Below are 18,390 nucleotides of genomic sequence, written 5' to 3'. Positions count from 1 at the left end.
GTCATTCAGCCGCCGAGCCCTGACACCGGGAGGTCATTGAGCCGCTGACACTGACGGTGGTGACGGTAGCGTTTTTTGCAGTCTTACCGTATTTCAGGCACCTTCCAAGGGCTTCTTCACGTGTTAGCTTCTTTAAAGCCGCCTAACGACCCAGCGTACAGGCAAGGATCCTGGGGCATAGAGCGGTTAACCAACTGGCCGGAGGCCCTTGCTGCTTGGGACAGAGCTGGAACGCAAACCCAGGCCCGCCCTCTGGCACTCTCTTACCTCCCCTTCCAAAATCCTTTTTGAAAGCATGAAGTTAAATGGGCTGTTCCATCTAGAATGGATATTTTTTGAGGTTCCGTTTTAACCATACACAAAGCATTCTTTCGCGGTGGCTCCTCCCAGTGGTGCGAAGCTTACACTGGTCTCCCCCACGCAGGTACGACAGACAGAAGCTGACGTTAAAAGACGTCCACAACTGTCAGTACGTGGCCTGCATGAACCCCACTTCCGGGTCCTTCACCATCGACCCCCGACTTCAGGTAAGCAGAGGCCAACGCAAGGTCAGTTACCGGCCATGGCCCGAGGTTTGCATTTAACAGACGAGAGCAAAAGAGGTGTCTGGGGAGGCTGGGGCCGCAGGCTAACATTCTCTGGAAAACTCCCTCACCCTTCAGAAGGTGTCAGGAAACCCTGGCCGCCTTCCTTGTGATCCCACACTACTACCAGATTAAGCAAACTAAAATGCGGGTGCCCGTTAAATCTGAATTTCAGATGAACCACAGATACTTTTTTAGTATAGGTATGTCCTAAACAATATCTGGGCATACTTAGGCAGTCCCCGAGACTGATATACTACTCAAGATTACAAATGTACCTGTTCCAACTTACATACAGGTTCGACTTAAGAATAAATCTATAGAACGTTGTCTCATTCATAACCCAGGGACTGCCTCTACTAAAAAAAGAAATGTATTAGTTGTTTACCTGAAATTCAGATTTATGCCTATAGTCCCAGCTACTCAGGAGACTGAGGCAATAGGATCGCTTGAGCCCAAGAGTTTGAGGTTGCTGTAAGCTATGATGCCACAGCTCTCAACCCCAGGGTGAGTGAGACTCTGTCTCAAAAAAAAGAAATTTGGATTTACCAGGACATTGTGCATTGCTAATATATCTGCAGCCCCGCCCACACAGTCCTCACTTCCAAACTGTTGAGGCACATGGAGGCCTGGGACATTAAGCCCAGGCCTGTGCTCTGAGTGGCTCTTTTGCCATTGCCAAAGTTTTGCTTGAGAGCATGAAGTAAATTTGGCCATTTCACACATAACTGATATTTAATGTGACTTTACCACATGCAAGGCACAAGAAGAAAAGCTGTCCACTCTAATAATGCCCAAAAGATATTAGTCAACGAGAAAGGGTCTGCTCTCCCAGGAAGGTGGCCCCAGCCACGGGCTGGTCCCCAAGAGCCATCTAACCAAGTCTGTGGTTGGTTCCGGGGCAGCGCCACTTCTGTGTGTTTGCTGTGAGCTTCCCTGGCCAGGAGGCCCTCACGACCATCTACAACACCATCCTGACCCAGCACCTGGCCTATCGCACGATCCCCATGGCAGTCCAGAGGATGAGCAGTCAGCTGGTGGCTGCAGCTCTGGGTGAGTGGACTCGTCCCCTCTTGTCGGTAAAACCTACTGTTTTATGGGGCTGATAGGTTGTCGTATTTTCCCCTGGCAAATATTTTATTTATACTTTTAAATCAATATTTTTAATTGATGCTATGTTTCCATAGGAGATGTTGACAAAATACAATCGCTATGGGGGGAGGTGGAGCATAGGAAATTTAGTATACAGAAATGATTTACAGTAGAGTGGCAAACTTCCTCCTCCTTCAAAGAGCTGTGCAGATTTCTTACTTAAATTGTCACCATTTCATAGTCCATTTGCTTTAGAAACTTTGAGCTCTGCACTTCCTGGGGCCATTAAGAGTAGGTAAGAATCGATGTGCCTTTTTCCTGTAACAGCCTTGCATCAGAAAGTCACGGCAACATTTCTTCCCACGGCCATTAAGTTTCATTACGTCTTCAACCTCAGGGACCTCTCCAATATTTTCCAGGTACTCATCTTTTAGCTTCACGTCACTCCCCCCTTATAGACAAGTCCCCAATCCATCGGTGCTCTTCTGCTGGGCCTCTTAGGAGAGAAGGCAAAGTGAATTGTAGACTGATGGTGGAGACAATGGTGATGGTGGTGGTTACGGTGGAGTTGAGGGTCGTGGTGGTGGTGACAGTGGAGATGGTGGTGATCCTGTTGGTGATGGTGGTGACGATGGCGATGACGTTGCTGGCGATAATATTTTCTCTCATCTATTGACTGCTTATCCCAAGTCACATAATGGGTTCAGCCCCTCACGCTCCCTTTCCCTCCTCCGAACAACACACAAGGTTGGTGCTCCATCCCCATTTTACAGAGGGGGAATCTGAGGCTCTGAGAGATTAAGTCATTCCTCCCACATTAAATGTCAGCTGCAGCGTCGCATCCTCAGAGGCCCCTCCTCACCCTACCGCTATCTCACTGCGCTGTACGCACACACCATCTTGTGAAGTTGTCGTCTTATTTACTTGGCTACACCTGCCCACTACAGCATAAACTCCACACAGCCCAGAAGAACGCAGACCCACAGTAAGCCCTTGTTGAACTCGTCTGTGGTTATTTGGTTAGTAAACGGCCAAGCTGGGACTGGACCCAAATGAGCCTGGTGCAGAGCCCAGGCTTGTGACCATCTACTCTGTGGCCTTCACTAGTCTGGTCCCTGTGTGATCAGCCTCCCTGTCCCTTCTCCATTGTTCACCCCATTAGAGGGTGAACTTTGCCTTGTGAGGAAAGTCCCCTCCTGTCTCTCAAACACAGTCTCTGGCCTCCAGGATTTGCACAACCTCAGTGACCCATGGCTCCCCTAGCCCCAATTAAATGTTATGCCAGCAGCTGAATGGATCGCTCTCCAGGGAAGTGACCACATCCTCATTTCGTCCCATTTTGTCTGTGTGCGGCACTTGGCCATCTCTGTAACGGCTGGAGATGCTGACCCCTATGCCTTGGGCAGGGGATCCTATTTTCCACGTTAGAGTGTCTGAAGATCCCCCTGGACCTTGCCCGGCTTTGGCTGCATGAAGCTGAACGAGTATACGGTGACAAGATGGTTGATGAAAAGGACCAGGAAACATTGCGTAGAGTCACCATAGCTTCCACCAAGAAATTCTTTGATGTAAGTTAAGCCATTGGGTTCCTGTCCTGATCCCAGAAAGGCTCCCAAAGGGAAGAGTATCCAGGGCTGATGGGAACTCCCCCTCTCTTGGAAGCGCCTTGGCCGGGGTGAGAGGACCCACATTAGGTTCCCCTTGAGGACTCCATCGTGTGGCTATGGAGCTGAGTGGGCAGGGACTGGCTGCGCAGGAGGTCGGGGGGCTGAGCTCCCTCTGCCCACCGGGGTGGGGAAGGCCCTGCTGAGTGCCAGGTGCCTTGCTGGTGAGTCCTGTGTGTTCTGGTGGGACCATTCTCAGGGCTGTGTTCCTGATATGGTGGGATGGAACGTCCCGCACAGGATTTTGCCCAGTGCTTTGCTGGACCCATGGCAGCAGTGGTTTGGGCCCCTGAAGAGTTGGCCTGGCATCCGAGGGACCTCTGAGGCCACCTTGGAAGGTACTGGGCTGCTATTAATTATCTGTGTAGTCATCATGGCAAAAAATAGAAGTATCATCCTTTTGTTTTCTAGGATCTTGGTGATGAACTCTTATTTGCCAAACCAAATATCTTCTGCCATTTTGCTCAAGGGATCGGAGATTCCAGATACCTTGCAGTAACTGACATGGCGCATCTGAACAAGCTACTAGTAGACGCCCTAGACAGTTACAATGAAGTGAATGCAGTCATGAATTTGGTGAGTGTGCCAAGCTGACAGCAGGTGCAACGGACCTGGACGGAGGTCCGTCATAACAACTGCAGGGTGTTCTCTGGAGCTGTATGACCGACCCCCAATCCCAGCGTGGCCAGAGTCCGTGCTGCTGATGGAGGAGAGCCCATGTGCTGTGAGGTTGAGGCTTCTCTCGGGTCTCTGCAGGTGCTGTTTGAAGACGCGGTGGCTCACATCTGTAGGATTAATCGCATCCTGGAGTCTCCCCGGGGGAATGCCCTGCTGGTAGGGGTGGGTGGCAGCGGTAAGCAGAGCCTGTCTCGCCTGGCGGCGTACATCAGTGCCCTGGACGTGTTTCAGATCACCCTCAAGAAAGGATATGGGATCCCCGACCTCAAGGTGAGAGGTTACTGTTCCAGGAGCTGCCCTTTGGGGACGGCAAGTGGAGAAAAATTCCATCCCTCCCTCTTGCAAAACAAGGACCCCCAGCCCAGAGAATCCTTTATCTAAAAGGCTTGTATCCTGGAAAGTAGAGGCTAGTGCACATGCCCAGTCGGCTCTGAGTCCAGAAAGTCAGGCTTGGTCATAAAGCAAAGGGACTCAATTCCTGCCCTCAGTCACTAGAGGGTGACTGAATAATCAAGAGCCACCACTGGGTATGGAGCTACATGATTTTGGACAGCTCCATTTTGAATTAAATAAACATTAGTGTAAACAGGTCTCCCATGCCCAAGGCACACTTCTGAGGCTTTTCATTGATTTCTTTTTCCTGAAAATTTGCTCTCCCAGGGAATGGCAAGCTAGTCAAACACTATTAGCCCAAAACAAATCATCGCAGTGCTTGAGATTAGGCCAGAAATTGATTGGCCCACGCTACAAAATCATGTTTCTCTGTACTGGTGCCGGGGCTGCTTCTGTGGGGCTAGGACAATGCCAGACCCGAGGACAGCCCTACGCAGACTGTCCCTGCAGCACACAGCCCGCAGGGAGGTGATCACTGGCCAGGTGGCTTTATCTGGAGCCCTGTCAAGAGTTCAGCCTCCTGGGTGGCGCCTGTGGCTCAAAGGAGTAGGGCGCCGGCCCCATATACTGGAGGTGGCGGGTTCAAAACCAGCCCCAGCCAAAAAATGCAAAAAAAAAAAAAAACAGAGTTCAGCCTCCTGGAAGCCAGTGCTATCCTTCCTGCTTCCTTGGGTGAGCTTGAGACGCATCTGCAGGGATGATAAGGCTAAATTTAGACACATGTCACTGTGCCTGGGGCCTGTGCTTCTGTAGACTCAGACTGTCCCCCCACTAGTTTTAGCTTATCACAATATATGAACTTTGGGGCTTGCTTTACCCCCAGTCAACTCCAAAAGAGGAACCTTGGTGATGTTCTCTCCAAACAGAGATTTTGGGGAGTCAGCCTTCCTTCCAGAGGATAGAACTAAGCCATTTGGGTTGCCTATAGTGAACATATTTTAAAGCCTTTTAAATAAGTACGGAAGTCTACAGAGAGACAAATCATGAAAACCTTGGAAATTCACATTAATACTTGAATGATGGGAGCCTGGCAGACATTTCTTAATGTGTATAAACATGTAAGCTGGCATATTTGTCAAAAATAGCAGCTATTGCTATTGCTTTGTAACATGTTACTTCATTTCTTTCTTCCAAGATCACTGTAAAGTCCTTTTGTCCAGGCTCGGCACCCGTAAGCACAGTGGTTATGGTTCTGCCCACATACACTGAAGCTGGTGGGTTCGAACCAGCCTGGGCCAGCTAAATAACAATGACAATTGCAACAAAAAATAGCCAGGTGTGGCTCGGTGCCTGTAGCTCAAGTGGCTAAGGCACCAGCCACATACACCAGAGCTGGCAGGTTCGAATCCAGTCTGGGTCTGCCAAATAACAATGACAACTACAACCAAAAAATAGCCAGGCATTGTGGCGGGCACCTGTAGTCCCAGCTACTTGGGAGGCTGAAGCAAGAGAATCACTTAAGCCCAAGAAGTTGCTGTGAGCTGTGACGCCACAGCACTCTACTGAGGGCAACACAGTGAGACTGATGTGGATAAAACAGTCCTTTTTTCCAGTCACTCCTTTAAATCCTACCAGGAGCCGCCTGAGTGAGACCCAAGGACTTGCAACTTTCCAGTGCTGTCCCCAGCCTGAGCCCACCAAGGGGCCTCTTTCAGGGTTTCCACGTGAAGGTTTCTTTTTTTTCCTTTTGTGTATGTGCAGTAAAACACACCTAACCTAAAATCCACCATCTTAACCATTTTTTACAGCTCCGAGGCATTCGACACATTCACGCTGTACAATCCCACCACCATCTACCTCCAGAACTTTCTCAGCTTCCCAAACTGAAACTCTGTGCTCATTAATGACAGCTCCCCACAGCCCTCCCCAGCCACTGGCCCCTGTTCCCCCTTCTTTCCCTATGAACGTGGCTACTCCAGGGACCTCGGATAAGCGGAATCATTTGGTGCCTGTCTTTCCAGTGGGTGCAGTGTCTGTGAGCGTTATCCGTTTGGTGGCAGGTGTCAGAAGCTGCTTCCCTTTTACAGCTGAATGATCCTGCACTGCACAGATTTTGACATGTGGGCTGTCCCCTGGGTTGCGGTGAGCCTGGGTGCCCCACTCGAGCTCTCAGACCTCCTCCTACGGCCCCGCACACTTCTTACAAAGCCGGCCCCAGGTGTCCCATCCCTGGTGGCTAAGAGACGTCCAAGCGTCCGTCTCCTTGTAGAGACCCTGCTGAGAGTGTCCTTGTTCTGTCCAGCTTGACCTCGCTGCTCAGTACATCAAGTCTGCCGTGAAGAATGTACCCTCGGTGTTCCTGATGACAGACTCCCAGGTGGCCGAGGAGCAGTTTCTGGTGCTGATCAATGACCTGCTGGCCTCTGGGGAGATCCCTGGGCTGTTCACGGATGAGGAGCTGGAGAACATCATCTCCTCCATGCGCCCGCAGGTCAAGTCCCTTGGCCTGAACGACACGCGGGAAACATGCTGGAAATTCTTCATTGAAAAAGTGCGCCGACAGCTCAAGGTGGGACCCTCGTGCAGCAGGGTGGCTGGAGCCCAGTGCGGTGCCCCCCGCTGCCCACAGGACTCTGGTCTTTACTTGTGTAGGGTCAAGGGACCGTCCTTCACTGGGTGTGAAAACCTGTGGAGAGGCGCAGGCTGGAGGTGGGGTGGGGGCTGCCTGAGGGCCTGGAGCCTGGAGATGCGTCATCAGATATACACTGAGGGGCTACAGGATTTTACATCATACCTTGGTGACCTGGTGGGGGGGGCTGGCTCCAGGGCCCTTTGGATACCAAAGCCTGCGGATGTGTAGCCCCTGGTATGGCAGTGGTACAGTATTTGCATGTAACCTATGCACACCCCCCGTGCACTTTTTTTGAGACAGAGTTTTACTGCATCACCCTCGGTAGAGTGCTGTGTTGTCACAGCTCACAGCAACTTCAAAGTCTTGGGCTTAAGCAATTCTCTTTGCCTCAGCCTCCCAAGTAGCTTAGACTACAAGCACCTGCCACAACGCCCGGCTATTTTTTTTGCTGTTGTTGTCATTGTTGTTTAGCAGGCCCAGGCCAGGTTTGAACCCACTAGCCCCAGTGCATGTGGCCGGCGCTCCAACCACTGAGCAACAGGCACTGAGCCCCCCCCCATGCACTTTAAATAGTCTTACTTGAAACACCTAATACAATATAAGTGCTCTGCAAATAGTTGTTAAACCTATTTTTTATTTCTGTTACCCTCACGTCTCTAGTGAGAGCTGCAAGGTCAGCTGAGCACTGACCTGTTGCCATCAATGGCCACTGCCAGCCTGTCTGAACCATGACAGACAGGACCAAAGGAGGAGGAGGGGGTGGGAGGCTGCGGTTCCATGAGCAGGGAGGTCCCAATCCATCGAGAGAGACCCCAGGGCAGCTCTTCTCCAGCTGGGGGCCCAGACTGTCTGTCCCTTAGCTGGGACTCTGGGCATTGGGGCTTGGAGGAGGCTCTGTGTCTCTGGGAACCATTCCTGTGGATACCAGAAGAGCCTGCAGCTCTCTCTGTTCCTGGGCCTCGCTGCCCCAGTACGATTGATCCCCACTCCAGCCTTGGGTGGGGCAGTTTGCGGGAAGTGATCACCACCTGGCTAAGGTTGTAAGGTCAGATGCGCACTTGTCCACTGCAACACCCTTCGGACCAGAACCAGGGGACGAGCCCTGAAGAGCCCTTTGCTCTCTGGATGTGCTTTCTGCAATGGGGACAGATGTGGCCCTGGCACTGCCGTCCCCAGAGAGCAGCCCATCTGTGTCTCCCCACCCAGGTGATTCTGTGTTTCTCCCCCGTGGGCTCTGTCCTGCGTGTGCGAGCAAGGAAGTTCCCTGCGGTGGTCAACTGCACGGCCATCAACTGGTTCCACGAGTGGCCAGAAGACGCCCTGGTGTCTGTCAGTGCCCGCTTCCTAGAGGAGACTGAGGGGATCCCGGTGAGTCTCTGGACAAGGAGGGGAGCTGCTCTCTGACTAGGGAGAACTGGGGGAGCAGAGCCTTGAGCACGCCATTTAAGGGGGCACCAAAAGCCTCAGGGATCGAGGGAAGTGATGTTTTAATGTAATCATTTAAAAATCAAAATTAATGTAACAAAATTTATGAACAAAACATCAAAATGGTGAACAAAGATGGGCTGCTGTATTCCATTCCCCGCCACGGGAAGGGCAGGGAGAGCCTTTCCAATGAGCCCTCCCCGACTGTGGCAGGGACTCCTGGGAATTGATATAATCTGCCCAGGGACAGATGGGGCCACGGGGCCTGGCCCTGGGGGCCTGGCCGGCTGCAGAGCCTTTGCTCACTCTGATAAGGGTATACAGGGCACGTTGTTACCTCCAGCCTCAGGCTCCAGTGGCTCAGCCCAGTCCTTCTAGGAGCATGGCAAGTGACACCGCCTTGCAGGGCGCCCAGCTCGGTGCGCATTCACTGTCTGCGAGGGGCGCCCAGCTCGGTGCGCATTCACTGTCTGCGAGGGGCGCCCAGCTCGGTGCACATTCACTGTCTGCGAGGGGCGCCCAGCTCGGTGCGCATTAACTGTCTGCGAGGGGTGCCCAGCTCGGTGTGAGGAGCTCATTAGCCCCCGACCCGCCGTGTCAACACTGTGGAGGGAGCAGCCCCATGAGCCTCGCTTTCCCACTGAGTCTTATTCTGAGAGCATGTTCGGTTGTTAAACAGGACAGTGAAACCCTGAAATTAGCTTTTTTCCCTAGTTTTTAAAGATGGGGAACAGACTCTGCCTGGCATTAGTGATGGGCTGCTCCCAGCAGCCCTGAAGCTCAGAGGTCTTCTGGTTGGAGGTTTATGCTTCTAGGAGCTTGCTAGGAGAATGGCCCCACAGCCAGCCACGAGGGCCACTGCAGACTGCTGAAGTGTGTGTGGTATACAGATTAATCAATTTTGATACAGCCCTGAATCAAAATTAATACATCTTGGACAATTTCTGGGGCAAAGCATCCAGTGCCCATCTTCAGGTGGAAGGGCAGGCCCAGAGGGCCAGGAAAGAGGTGCTGAGTCCCGGACCCGACACGGCTGCTTAGTTCCCAGGGGTGTGAAAACATTCTCAGACCTGCACTTTCGCAGATATGCATCAGAGAGAATGACGATCTCTGCTGTGTCCCAGGCACTGAGCTAAACCCTTTTGTGCACAAAGCCCCTGACCGCCCGGGGAAGGCATTCCTCCCTGAGCCTCCTTTGAAGTGGAAGGGCCGAGGCCTTGGAACACGACGTCCAGGATCCCACCTCCTGACTTGCCGCGGCTGGCAGCAGCCTCCACGTTCCTGGGGTCTCTTAGAGAGCCAGGCCAGGACCCCAGCAACAAGGGGGTCTTGCAGGGATGGGGTCCGGGGGCTGACCGTGTCACCTCACCTTTGCAGCGGGAAGTCAAGGCTTCCATCAGCCTCTTCATGGCCTACGTGCACACCACTGTCAACGACATGTCCAAGATATACCTGGCTACCGAGAGGCGCTACAACTACACCACCCCCAAAACCTTCCTGGAGCAGATCAAACTGTACCAGAACCTGCTGGCCAAGAAGAGGATGGAACTTGTTGCGAAAATTGAGAGGCTGGAGAACGGGCTGATGAAGCTGCAGAGCACAGCTTCCCAGGTAGGAGAGGTGGCCATTGCCCACCCTGCGCCATCCCCACAGGCCTCACGGTGCCATGGCTGACACAGGCTCCTCTGGGGACGGTCACATGTGGGGCTGAGCATGAAATAAGATGAGTTTAAGTAAGTAAGGTGATTCCTGTCCCCAAGAACATGAACTCCTAGACCCGGCAGAGCTGCTGGCGTGTCCTGATACTTAAGAACAGACTGGAATTGCTTCATTTAGATCTCATACAGGGCACTTGGCAAGGTGATGACGGTGCCGTGCCTGCCCATGAGACTGGTTATCAAGTTCACACAGCCAGTGAAAGCACATCCATTCTTTTTTTTTTTTTAAGACAGTCTCACTCTGTCCCCCCTGGTAGAGTGCAGTGGCACCACAGCTCACAGAAACCTCAAACTCCTGGGTTCAAAGCAATCCTCCTGCCTCAGCCTCCCAAGTAGCTGGGATTACTCTTTTTTTTTTTTTGAGACAGAGTCTCACTATGTCGCCCTCAGTAGAGTGCTATGGCCATCACAGCTCACAGCAACCTCAAACTCTTGGGCTTAAGCAATTTTCCTACTTTAGCCTCCTGAGTAGCTGGGACTACAGGTGCCCGCCATAATGCCTGGCTATTTTTGTTGTTCTTGCAGTTGTCATTGTTGTTTTAGCAGGCCTGGGCAAGGCTTGAACTCGCCAGGCTCGAACCTGCCAGGCTCCGTGTATGTGGCTGGCACCCTACTCACTGAGCTACGGGTGCCAACGCTAATTTTTCTTTTTCTTTTATTTTTTAATTTGAGATAGGGTCTCATTTTGTCTTGGTAGAGTGCTATGGCATCGTAGCTCATGGCAACCTCAAACTCTTGGGCTCAAGCAATTCTCTTGCCTCAGCCTCCCAAGTAGCTGGGACTACAGGCACCTGCCACAACTCCAGGCTATATTTAGAGACGAGGTCTCATGCTGGCTGGTCTCAAACCTGTGAGTTCAGGCATTCCACCCATCTTGGCCTCCCAAGTGCTGGGATTACAGGTGTGAGCCATCACACATGCCCTAATTTTTGTATATTTAGTAGAGATGGGGTCTCCCTCTTGCTTGGGCTGGTGTCTAACTCCTGTGCTTAAGCAATCCACCTGCCTTGGACTCCCAGAATGCTAGACTTACAGGCATGAGCCATCACTCCCGCCAACATCCATTCTTTTTTTTGTAGAGACAGATTCTCACTTTATGGCCCTCGGTAGAGTGCCATGCCTCACACAGCTCACAGCAACCTCCAACTCCTGGGCTTAAGCGATTCTCTTGCCTCAGCCTCCCAAGTAGCTGGGACTACAGGCACCCGCCACAACGCCCGGCTATTTTTTGGTTGCAGTTTGGCCGGGGCCGGGTTTGAACCCGCCACCCTCGGTATGTGGGGCCGGCGCCTTACCGACGGAGCCACAAGCGCCGCCCAACATCCATTCTTAAATGCTGTTCACACCTGGTGCCCTGCTCAGAAAGCTCCCTCTGTCCTTTCCTTCACACTGTATTAATTTTTAAGTGTCCTGCCTGGCTTTAAATGTCTCCTAAAATAGTCCCGGCCTCAGTTGTGCACAAGCTGGGGCCTCATGCTTGCTTCAGGGGAGTCTTTGGACCCCAGTCCCCAGGCTTTCCCTGTCACTCTCCCACCAGCCCAGAACACCCCTTGGCCTCCCAAACTCCTCAGCACTGTGACTCAGGTGGCATTTTTCTGTCTATTCACCTGGCCCGCCAACCCCTCTGAGTTCCAGGAATGTGTCTGATGCTCATGACCCTGTGCGCAGTTGACAATTAATAAACACTCCCGTAGAGTTATTGAAAAGACTTGGGAATGGCCTGCCATCCTGCCTGCCCTCGGCCTCTCCGTTCCCAGGTGGACGACCTAAAGGCCAAGCTGGCCATTCAGGAAGCTGAGCTCAAGCAAAAGAACGAGAATGCAGACAAGCTGATCCAGGTGGTGGGCGTGGAGACGGAGAAGGTCAGCAAAGAGAAAGCCATCGCTGATGAAGAGGAAGTGAAGGTCGAGGTCATCAACAAGGTGGGCGCAGGCCTCGCAAGGCGAGTTTCCCAACCCCCGGAACCCCAGCAGGAGGGCATATCTCCCTGGGACAGGGCCCCAGCTCAGAGTTGGCTTTCCCTGGAGAAATGCCAACCACTGTGAGACTCCTGAAAGTGCAGCCCCCAGGCACAGCAGTGGAAGCAGGCCTCAGGCCCCAGCCAGCTCTGGGCATTTTAACCAGATACCAGTGTCTGTTAGGCTGAGAAGACTGCCTGGGGCCTTGGTGCTCAGACTAGACTTGCCGCTTCGGGACCCCCAGAGGTCAGGTTATCACTGGCCTGGGGGGGATCCTCGCTGGTTCTGGTGGGTGGCGGAGGCTGAGAACCATGGCACAGGAGAAGCGTCCCCATCACCTTGGGACCTGAAGGACCACAGTGTCGTTTGTTCCTCTGTCTCCCCTCCCTGTAGGGCTCTGTCCTCTGCCCATGTCTGGTGGTAGTTTAAATTCAGAGTGTCTGGTGACTAGAGCAAGTAAATGAATGAGCCGATGGATGAAAACGTCCTTATTTCTCACTCTTTGAGATGTACCTTCTCGGGGACCTACATGATGGTCCCACAGACAATAAGCTCTCCAGGCCAAGGGTGGTCTGGGTGACCCCAGCCAGTAGGAGGAAGAGTTCCCATTCCAAGATCCCAGGGCTGGACTGGGGGCAGAGGTGGGTTCCAGATGCAGTAGCCGAGCACACTCAAGGGGCTGTCAGGGAAGGTGCAAGCCAGCAGGTCAGCAGGACACGCAGCCCCATCTCGGAGCTCAGACCTGAGGGGTCCTGGAGACAGATGACAAGCCTGTCTGGCTTCCTTGCAGAATGTCACTGAGAAACAAAAGGCTTGTGAGACGGACCTAGCCAAAGCAGAACCAGCTCTGCTGGCCGCACAGGAAGCGCTGGACACTCTGAACAAGGTCCAGAGGGAATGGAAAGGGAGGGGAGTGGAGAGGACACGGCCTTCACTGTCGCGGTAAGGGGCTTTCTTAGGGTCACTGCCTGTGCTAACCCCTCCTGTCTGCTGTTTGCAGAACAATCTGACGGAGCTGAAGTCCTTTGGGTCCCCCCCGGATGCCGTGGTCAATGTCACGGCCGCTGTCATGATCCTGACGGCACCCGGGGGCAAGATCCCCAAGGACAAGAGCTGGAAGGCTGCGAAGATCATGATGGGCAAAGTGGACACCTTCCTGGACTCACTGAAGAAGTTTGACAAGGAGCACATCCCCGAGGCCTGCCTGAAAGCATTTAAGTGAGTTGGCCTGGTCAGGCATGTTAGGCTCCCTCCAATTCCTCGTCCAATTAAGGCCCCACGAAGTCCAGAACCTTCTCCCAGGAATACAGCCCATAGGCGTGTGCTTGTTGGGATTTGGACAGGGCTCAGTGAAGCACAGTGGAGCCCCAAAGACGGGGGCTACCTTCTGGACAAACCTGTCTGCACCTAGTTGGCGTGGGGTGTCCAGGCTCCTGGGGCTCAGGATCTCGGAAGGCCCTCCCACCACGGCACCCAGGGCAAAAGCACACAGCTGACATGCAGGGACAGCATGGCCACAGGACAACCTCAGGCCATGCTGACACTCAATAAACACTTCCCTTAGAGATGTTGGTCCTTGACAGAGGCCAGCTAGGTCTACTGCAGCTGGCTGCACAGATGGGTGCCCCACACACGTATGCATGGATGTGATGTGTGTGTGCATGCACATACAGTGTGCTCCCATGTCCACACGCACACAGTGAGGCTCTGTGGGACCCCTCTCCGCCTTCTCATGGGAGTACAAAGGTCCTGTATATGGGAGGGTCCCCCCTAGGGTTGGCGGGGGCTCCCTCGGGGGTGGGCCGTGACACATGGGAAGGGTGTCACAAGGAGTCCACTTTTTACCCACAGTGTCATGAGGTCTCCCCTCTGTAAGTGCTCCAGGCCCATCTCCCACCCCATGGGCTCCCTGCTGCCATCCCTGGGAAGCCCAATTTCAGGGTCCCCAACCCCCACTGAGGAAGGCGGCCACACCTCCTGAGCCCAGAGACCAAAGCTGAGGTCCCTGGAGGTCCCAGCTCCGCCAGGGAGAAAGAAGGTTGGACTATGAGAGACATTTGGCAGACACAGCACAGTGTGAAGTAGAGAGAAGAAATAAAGACAAGGCTCCCAGACCCCTGGGGGGCACTGTCAGCATCTGGTGTATTTACCTTCAGTCTTTTTCCTAAAAGTTTTTTCATCATTGAAGTAACACTGTAAATACACAATTATTTGTTCTTTTATTTTTCATGTAACATTGACAGAAACCACTTTACCCAGGTGGACGTAGTTCATCAGCCTGCCCTGGCACATGATCTCATCTGCCTGGGGCAACCATAGCATACCTAACTTCCTGCTTTGTTGAACATTTAGGCTGTTTCTGTACCTTGATGAATGCCTTCTTCTTGTCACCCAGCAAAGGCTGCCACCATCCCATACTGTTTGGTGCATGTTTAGAGGATGCAAACTCATTCTAATATTAAATAAACAAGGTATAGCACAAATCAAAGTGAGAAACAGCAGCTGCTCTCCCAACCTAAATTGAAATTGCTTTTCAACTAATATTTTCATTTATCCATTCAGATTTCTTTCTGCAGACCAGTTTAACATATTTAATGATGTTATCATCATTTTTAACATACTAGTTTCCAAAGAGTCTAAACTACGCAGATGGGCATTCTTCTGGGTCACTGTAGCATTCCCCCCAAGAGTCGCACCTGCAACGCCAGCTCCTCACTATAACCTTGTCATTTTAGTTTCCGGGTGCCCATCCTGGGAAATCGGGAGATGCCGCTGGGGCACTGGGAGGGACAGAGTGGACCACTGCCGCATCGCAGCTGTGGGGGACACACCCAGCCTCTCTGGGCACACGTCCCCAGGGTGACAACTCTGACTGTCTGGGTTCCCCTGGCAGGCCTTACCAAGGCAACCCAACCTTCGACCCTGAGTTTATCCGCTCCAAGTCCACGGCCGCTGCAGGCCTGTGCTCCTGGTGCATCAACATCGTCCGCTTCTATGAGGTCTACTGTGACGTGGCCCCCAAGAGGCTGGCCCTGGAGGAGGCTAATGCAGAGCTGGCAGAGGCGCAGGAGAAGCTGTCCCGGATCAAAAACAAGATTGCCGTAAGCACGGTCTCCTTCTCGACCACTTGCTCATGATGCCAATCAATATTCCCATTTAAAGTGGGCTGGCACAGGCCGTGTCATGAATTGTTCATCAGCACAAGAGAACACAGGCAGAAGATGGGCCAGGTCACTCGAGGGCCACTTGGCCCTCACGCTCCCAGGGCTCCTGATCTTCCTGGGCAGCCTGTGCTCACCCCTGGCTCCCCACCTGCCACCTGGTGGGTGCTAGGAGAGCCTGGTACTGATATCCCAGGACCTTTCCAACTTGTCTCCCCAGGAACTCAACGCCAACCTGAACAACCTAACGTCGGCCTTTGAGAAAGCGACAGCTGAGAAAATCAAGTGTCAGCAAGAGGCCGACACCACAAATAGGGTTATCTCTCTGGCCAACAGGTAGTGGCTCCTCCCCTCCCCTTCTCCTGCCCCCTGGACCCACTGGAAGGCACAAGCCCACGCTGCAGCCTCCAGAGGAGGACGAGGGAGTCACACTGCAGCTTCACTTTTTGAGCTCAAACCTTGTCTCCTGTGCACTCAGACACCTGCAGAGAACACAGCCTCTCTCAACAACCCAGACCTGCCTAGGACAGCATGTCCCAAGGGCCTTACCCCCGGGCAGCACTTTGAGACAACCCACTGTCAGCCACAACATGGCATAGGGTGCAAGCTCCCAGGTCACTGCACACCAGCACATACCTGCTTTACCGTGTCTCTCGGGGGGTTGGGATCCAGCGCAGTGCACCTGCTAAGAGTAGAATGTAGCCCACATCTGCCATTTTAACTCTTCCAGCAGCCAGTTTAAAAAGTACAAAAAAACAGGTAAAAAAAAATTTGTTTTGAGACAGTCTCACTCTGTCACCTCTGGTAGAGTCCTATGGCGTCACAGCTCACAGCAACCTCAAACTCCTGGGCTCAACCCATCCTCTTGCCTTAGCCTCCCAAGTAGCTGGGACTACAGGTGCCCACCCAATGCCCAGCTTTTTTTTTTTTTTTGAGACAGTGTCTATGTTGCCCTCGGTAGAGTGCCGTGGTATCATAGCTCACAGCAACCTCAAACTCTTGGGTTTAAGCAATTCTCTTGCCTCAGCCTCCCAGTAGCTGGGACTACAGGCACCCACCACAATGCCTGTCTAGTTTTCTATTTTTAGTTAGAGATGTGAGTAGGTCTCGCTCTTATTCAGATTGGTCTCAAACTCCTGAGCTCACGCAATCCACCTGCCTCGGCCTCCCAGAGTGCTGGAATTACAAGTGTCAGCCACCGTACCAGGCCTCAAATTAATTTTAATTATATATATCTTAACCCCAAATAGCCAAAATAGTATCATTCAGCATCTGATCAAGATAAAAATTATCAGTCAGATACTTTACATCTTGTTCTCACGGTGAGCCCAAGACCGAATCTCAGTGCACACTGGCCCCCGCCCAGGAGCCGTGGGGGGCTCAAGGCTGCTGAAGCTTTGGAACCTCCCTCTCCCATTCCCACAAGTGTGCGCCAGGCAGACTCAGTCCGAGGGCCCAGCTGGCTATATCTCTTCCTTCCCTGTGGGTTGGCTGCCAGTGATTAGTCAGTGGTCAGCATGACGTGGGGACCCCAGGAGAGGCCCCCAGGGTGGTGTGCACATCCCCCCTGTCATGGGCCTGAGGGATTTAACCTTATGTGCCAAGAAAAGCAACATGGTCTCTAGGCCACGGACAAGCAAGGGCTGCTCAGATGGACCTCAGTGGGCCTAACTGGGCAAACTAGACTTTCAACAAATACGTCACAGTGTGTGCCATATAGGTCAGGGACAGTCCTCAAACTGGTGGCCTGAGCAGCAGTGCACACCCTGAAGTCTCCACTCCTCACAGGGCCAGGGGCCTCTGCATGCACATCATCCTGGGGCCACCATGGTCCCCTCGTGAGTTCCAGCACCTGCTGGCCACGCATGTGCTCAGTGGTGTCCAGGCAGCAGCAGCATGGGGGGAAAGGTCACATACTGTCAGCAGAGACAGGGTGTCATCAACACAGATGCACACGTGACCTGGGAATGCCACATTCCCACGGGCCTCCAAAATCATTACTTTTGTTTCTCCAAAGCTCCCCAAAAGCATTTTCACCATTGAGCCACTGAGCCAAGTACAAATGTGAAACTCTAAAGATCCAGAGAAGCTCTTAAATGACTCCAAGAAATTCTGAAGTCATTTAAAGGTGGAGGACTGGTCTCATCTGATCCTCTCTCTGGGCAAATGCACTTTATCTTCTCCTGTTCCTGTTCCAGGCTGGTGGGTGGACTAGCCTCAGAGAACGTCCGCTGGGCTGAATCGGTGGAGAACTTCAAAAGCCAGGGCATCACGCTGTGCGGGGACGTCCTGCTCATCTCTGCCTTCGTCTCCTATGTGGGCTACTTCACTAAGAAATACCGAAATGAACTGATGGAGAAATTCTGGATCCCTTATGTCAATCACTTGAAGGTAAGAAGTACAGATCCAGCAGACAGCACCTGGCTGAGGTTCTGGCCCACGTGGGGTTTGGAACCTGGTCCAGTGCTGCTGGCGCTGAGGGCCCTCCACCCCGAGGCACAGAGCTGCTCCATCCAGAACAAGGTGAATGGCCTCTTCACTCAGGCCACTCAGCCAGTCCACGTCTAACTGCAGCAGAACCACAGAACCACAGCAGCGAGACCAGCTGTGTGGATGTGGGGAGCAGACGCTGCGGGGTGGGGCGCTGTTCCTAGGTCCCCAAGGAGCGGATGGACAGCAGGGGAAGAACTAGGACTTTATGGGGGAGAGCAGCCTTGCCTGGGTGCAGACATGGCCAAGTCCAAGAACCACACCACACACAACCAGTCCCAAAAGTGGCATCAAGAAACCTGATCACAAAGATCTGACTCTCTCAAGGGGGCAGGTCCCAAGGTCCTGAGGAACATGCGCTTTGCCAAGCAGCACAACAAGAAGGGCCTGAAGAAGGTGCAGGCCACAAGTGCACGTGCTGAAGCTGTCCAGGCCCTCCTGGTAAAAGCCAAGGAGATTCAGACCAAGATGCCAAAGGGTGCCAGCCACAAACTCAGTCGACTTGCCTACACTGCCCACACCCAGCTTGGGAAGTGAGCTCATGCACGTTTTGCCAAGGGTCTCAGGCTCCGCGAGCCAAAGGCCAAGGCCAAGGCTCAAACCAAGGCCCAATCTGCAGCTTCACCTGCAGCTCCAGCTTCAGTTCCACCTCAGG

At 53.0% G+C, this 18,390-nt stretch overlaps 1 protein-coding gene across 1 annotated transcript in view; it reads left to right on the top strand.

Moving 5' to 3' along the window:
- DNAH17 (dynein axonemal heavy chain 17) overlaps positions 1 to 18,390 on the top strand; it is a 118,845-nt gene that overhangs the window by 63,460 nt on the left and 36,995 nt on the right. Inside the window, exons 48-62 of the mRNA XM_053570537.1 lie at positions 425 to 527; positions 1,490 to 1,637; positions 2,004 to 2,095; positions 3,083 to 3,244; positions 3,752 to 3,916; positions 4,097 to 4,288; positions 6,654 to 6,920; positions 8,190 to 8,351; positions 9,786 to 10,019; positions 11,884 to 12,048; positions 12,875 to 12,970; positions 13,085 to 13,302; positions 14,978 to 15,185; positions 15,466 to 15,581; positions 17,444 to 17,636. Coding sequence (XP_053426512.1) covers positions 425 to 527; positions 1,490 to 1,637; positions 2,004 to 2,095; positions 3,083 to 3,244; positions 3,752 to 3,916; positions 4,097 to 4,288; positions 6,654 to 6,920; positions 8,190 to 8,351; positions 9,786 to 10,019; positions 11,884 to 12,048; positions 12,875 to 12,970; positions 13,085 to 13,302; positions 14,978 to 15,185; positions 15,466 to 15,581; positions 17,444 to 17,636 — 2,521 coding nt within the window. The remainder of the gene's footprint in view (positions 1 to 424; positions 528 to 1,489; positions 1,638 to 2,003; positions 2,096 to 3,082; positions 3,245 to 3,751; positions 3,917 to 4,096; positions 4,289 to 6,653; positions 6,921 to 8,189; positions 8,352 to 9,785; positions 10,020 to 11,883; positions 12,049 to 12,874; positions 12,971 to 13,084; positions 13,303 to 14,977; positions 15,186 to 15,465; positions 15,582 to 17,443; positions 17,637 to 18,390) is intronic.

This window comes from Nycticebus coucang, chromosome 18, assembly GCF_027406575.1.
Source record: "Nycticebus coucang isolate mNycCou1 chromosome 18, mNycCou1.pri, whole genome shotgun sequence".
NCBI classification, from domain to species: Eukaryota; Metazoa; Chordata; class Mammalia; order Primates; family Lorisidae; genus Nycticebus; species Nycticebus coucang.
This window is presented reverse-complemented; position numbering and strand designations above follow the sequence as displayed.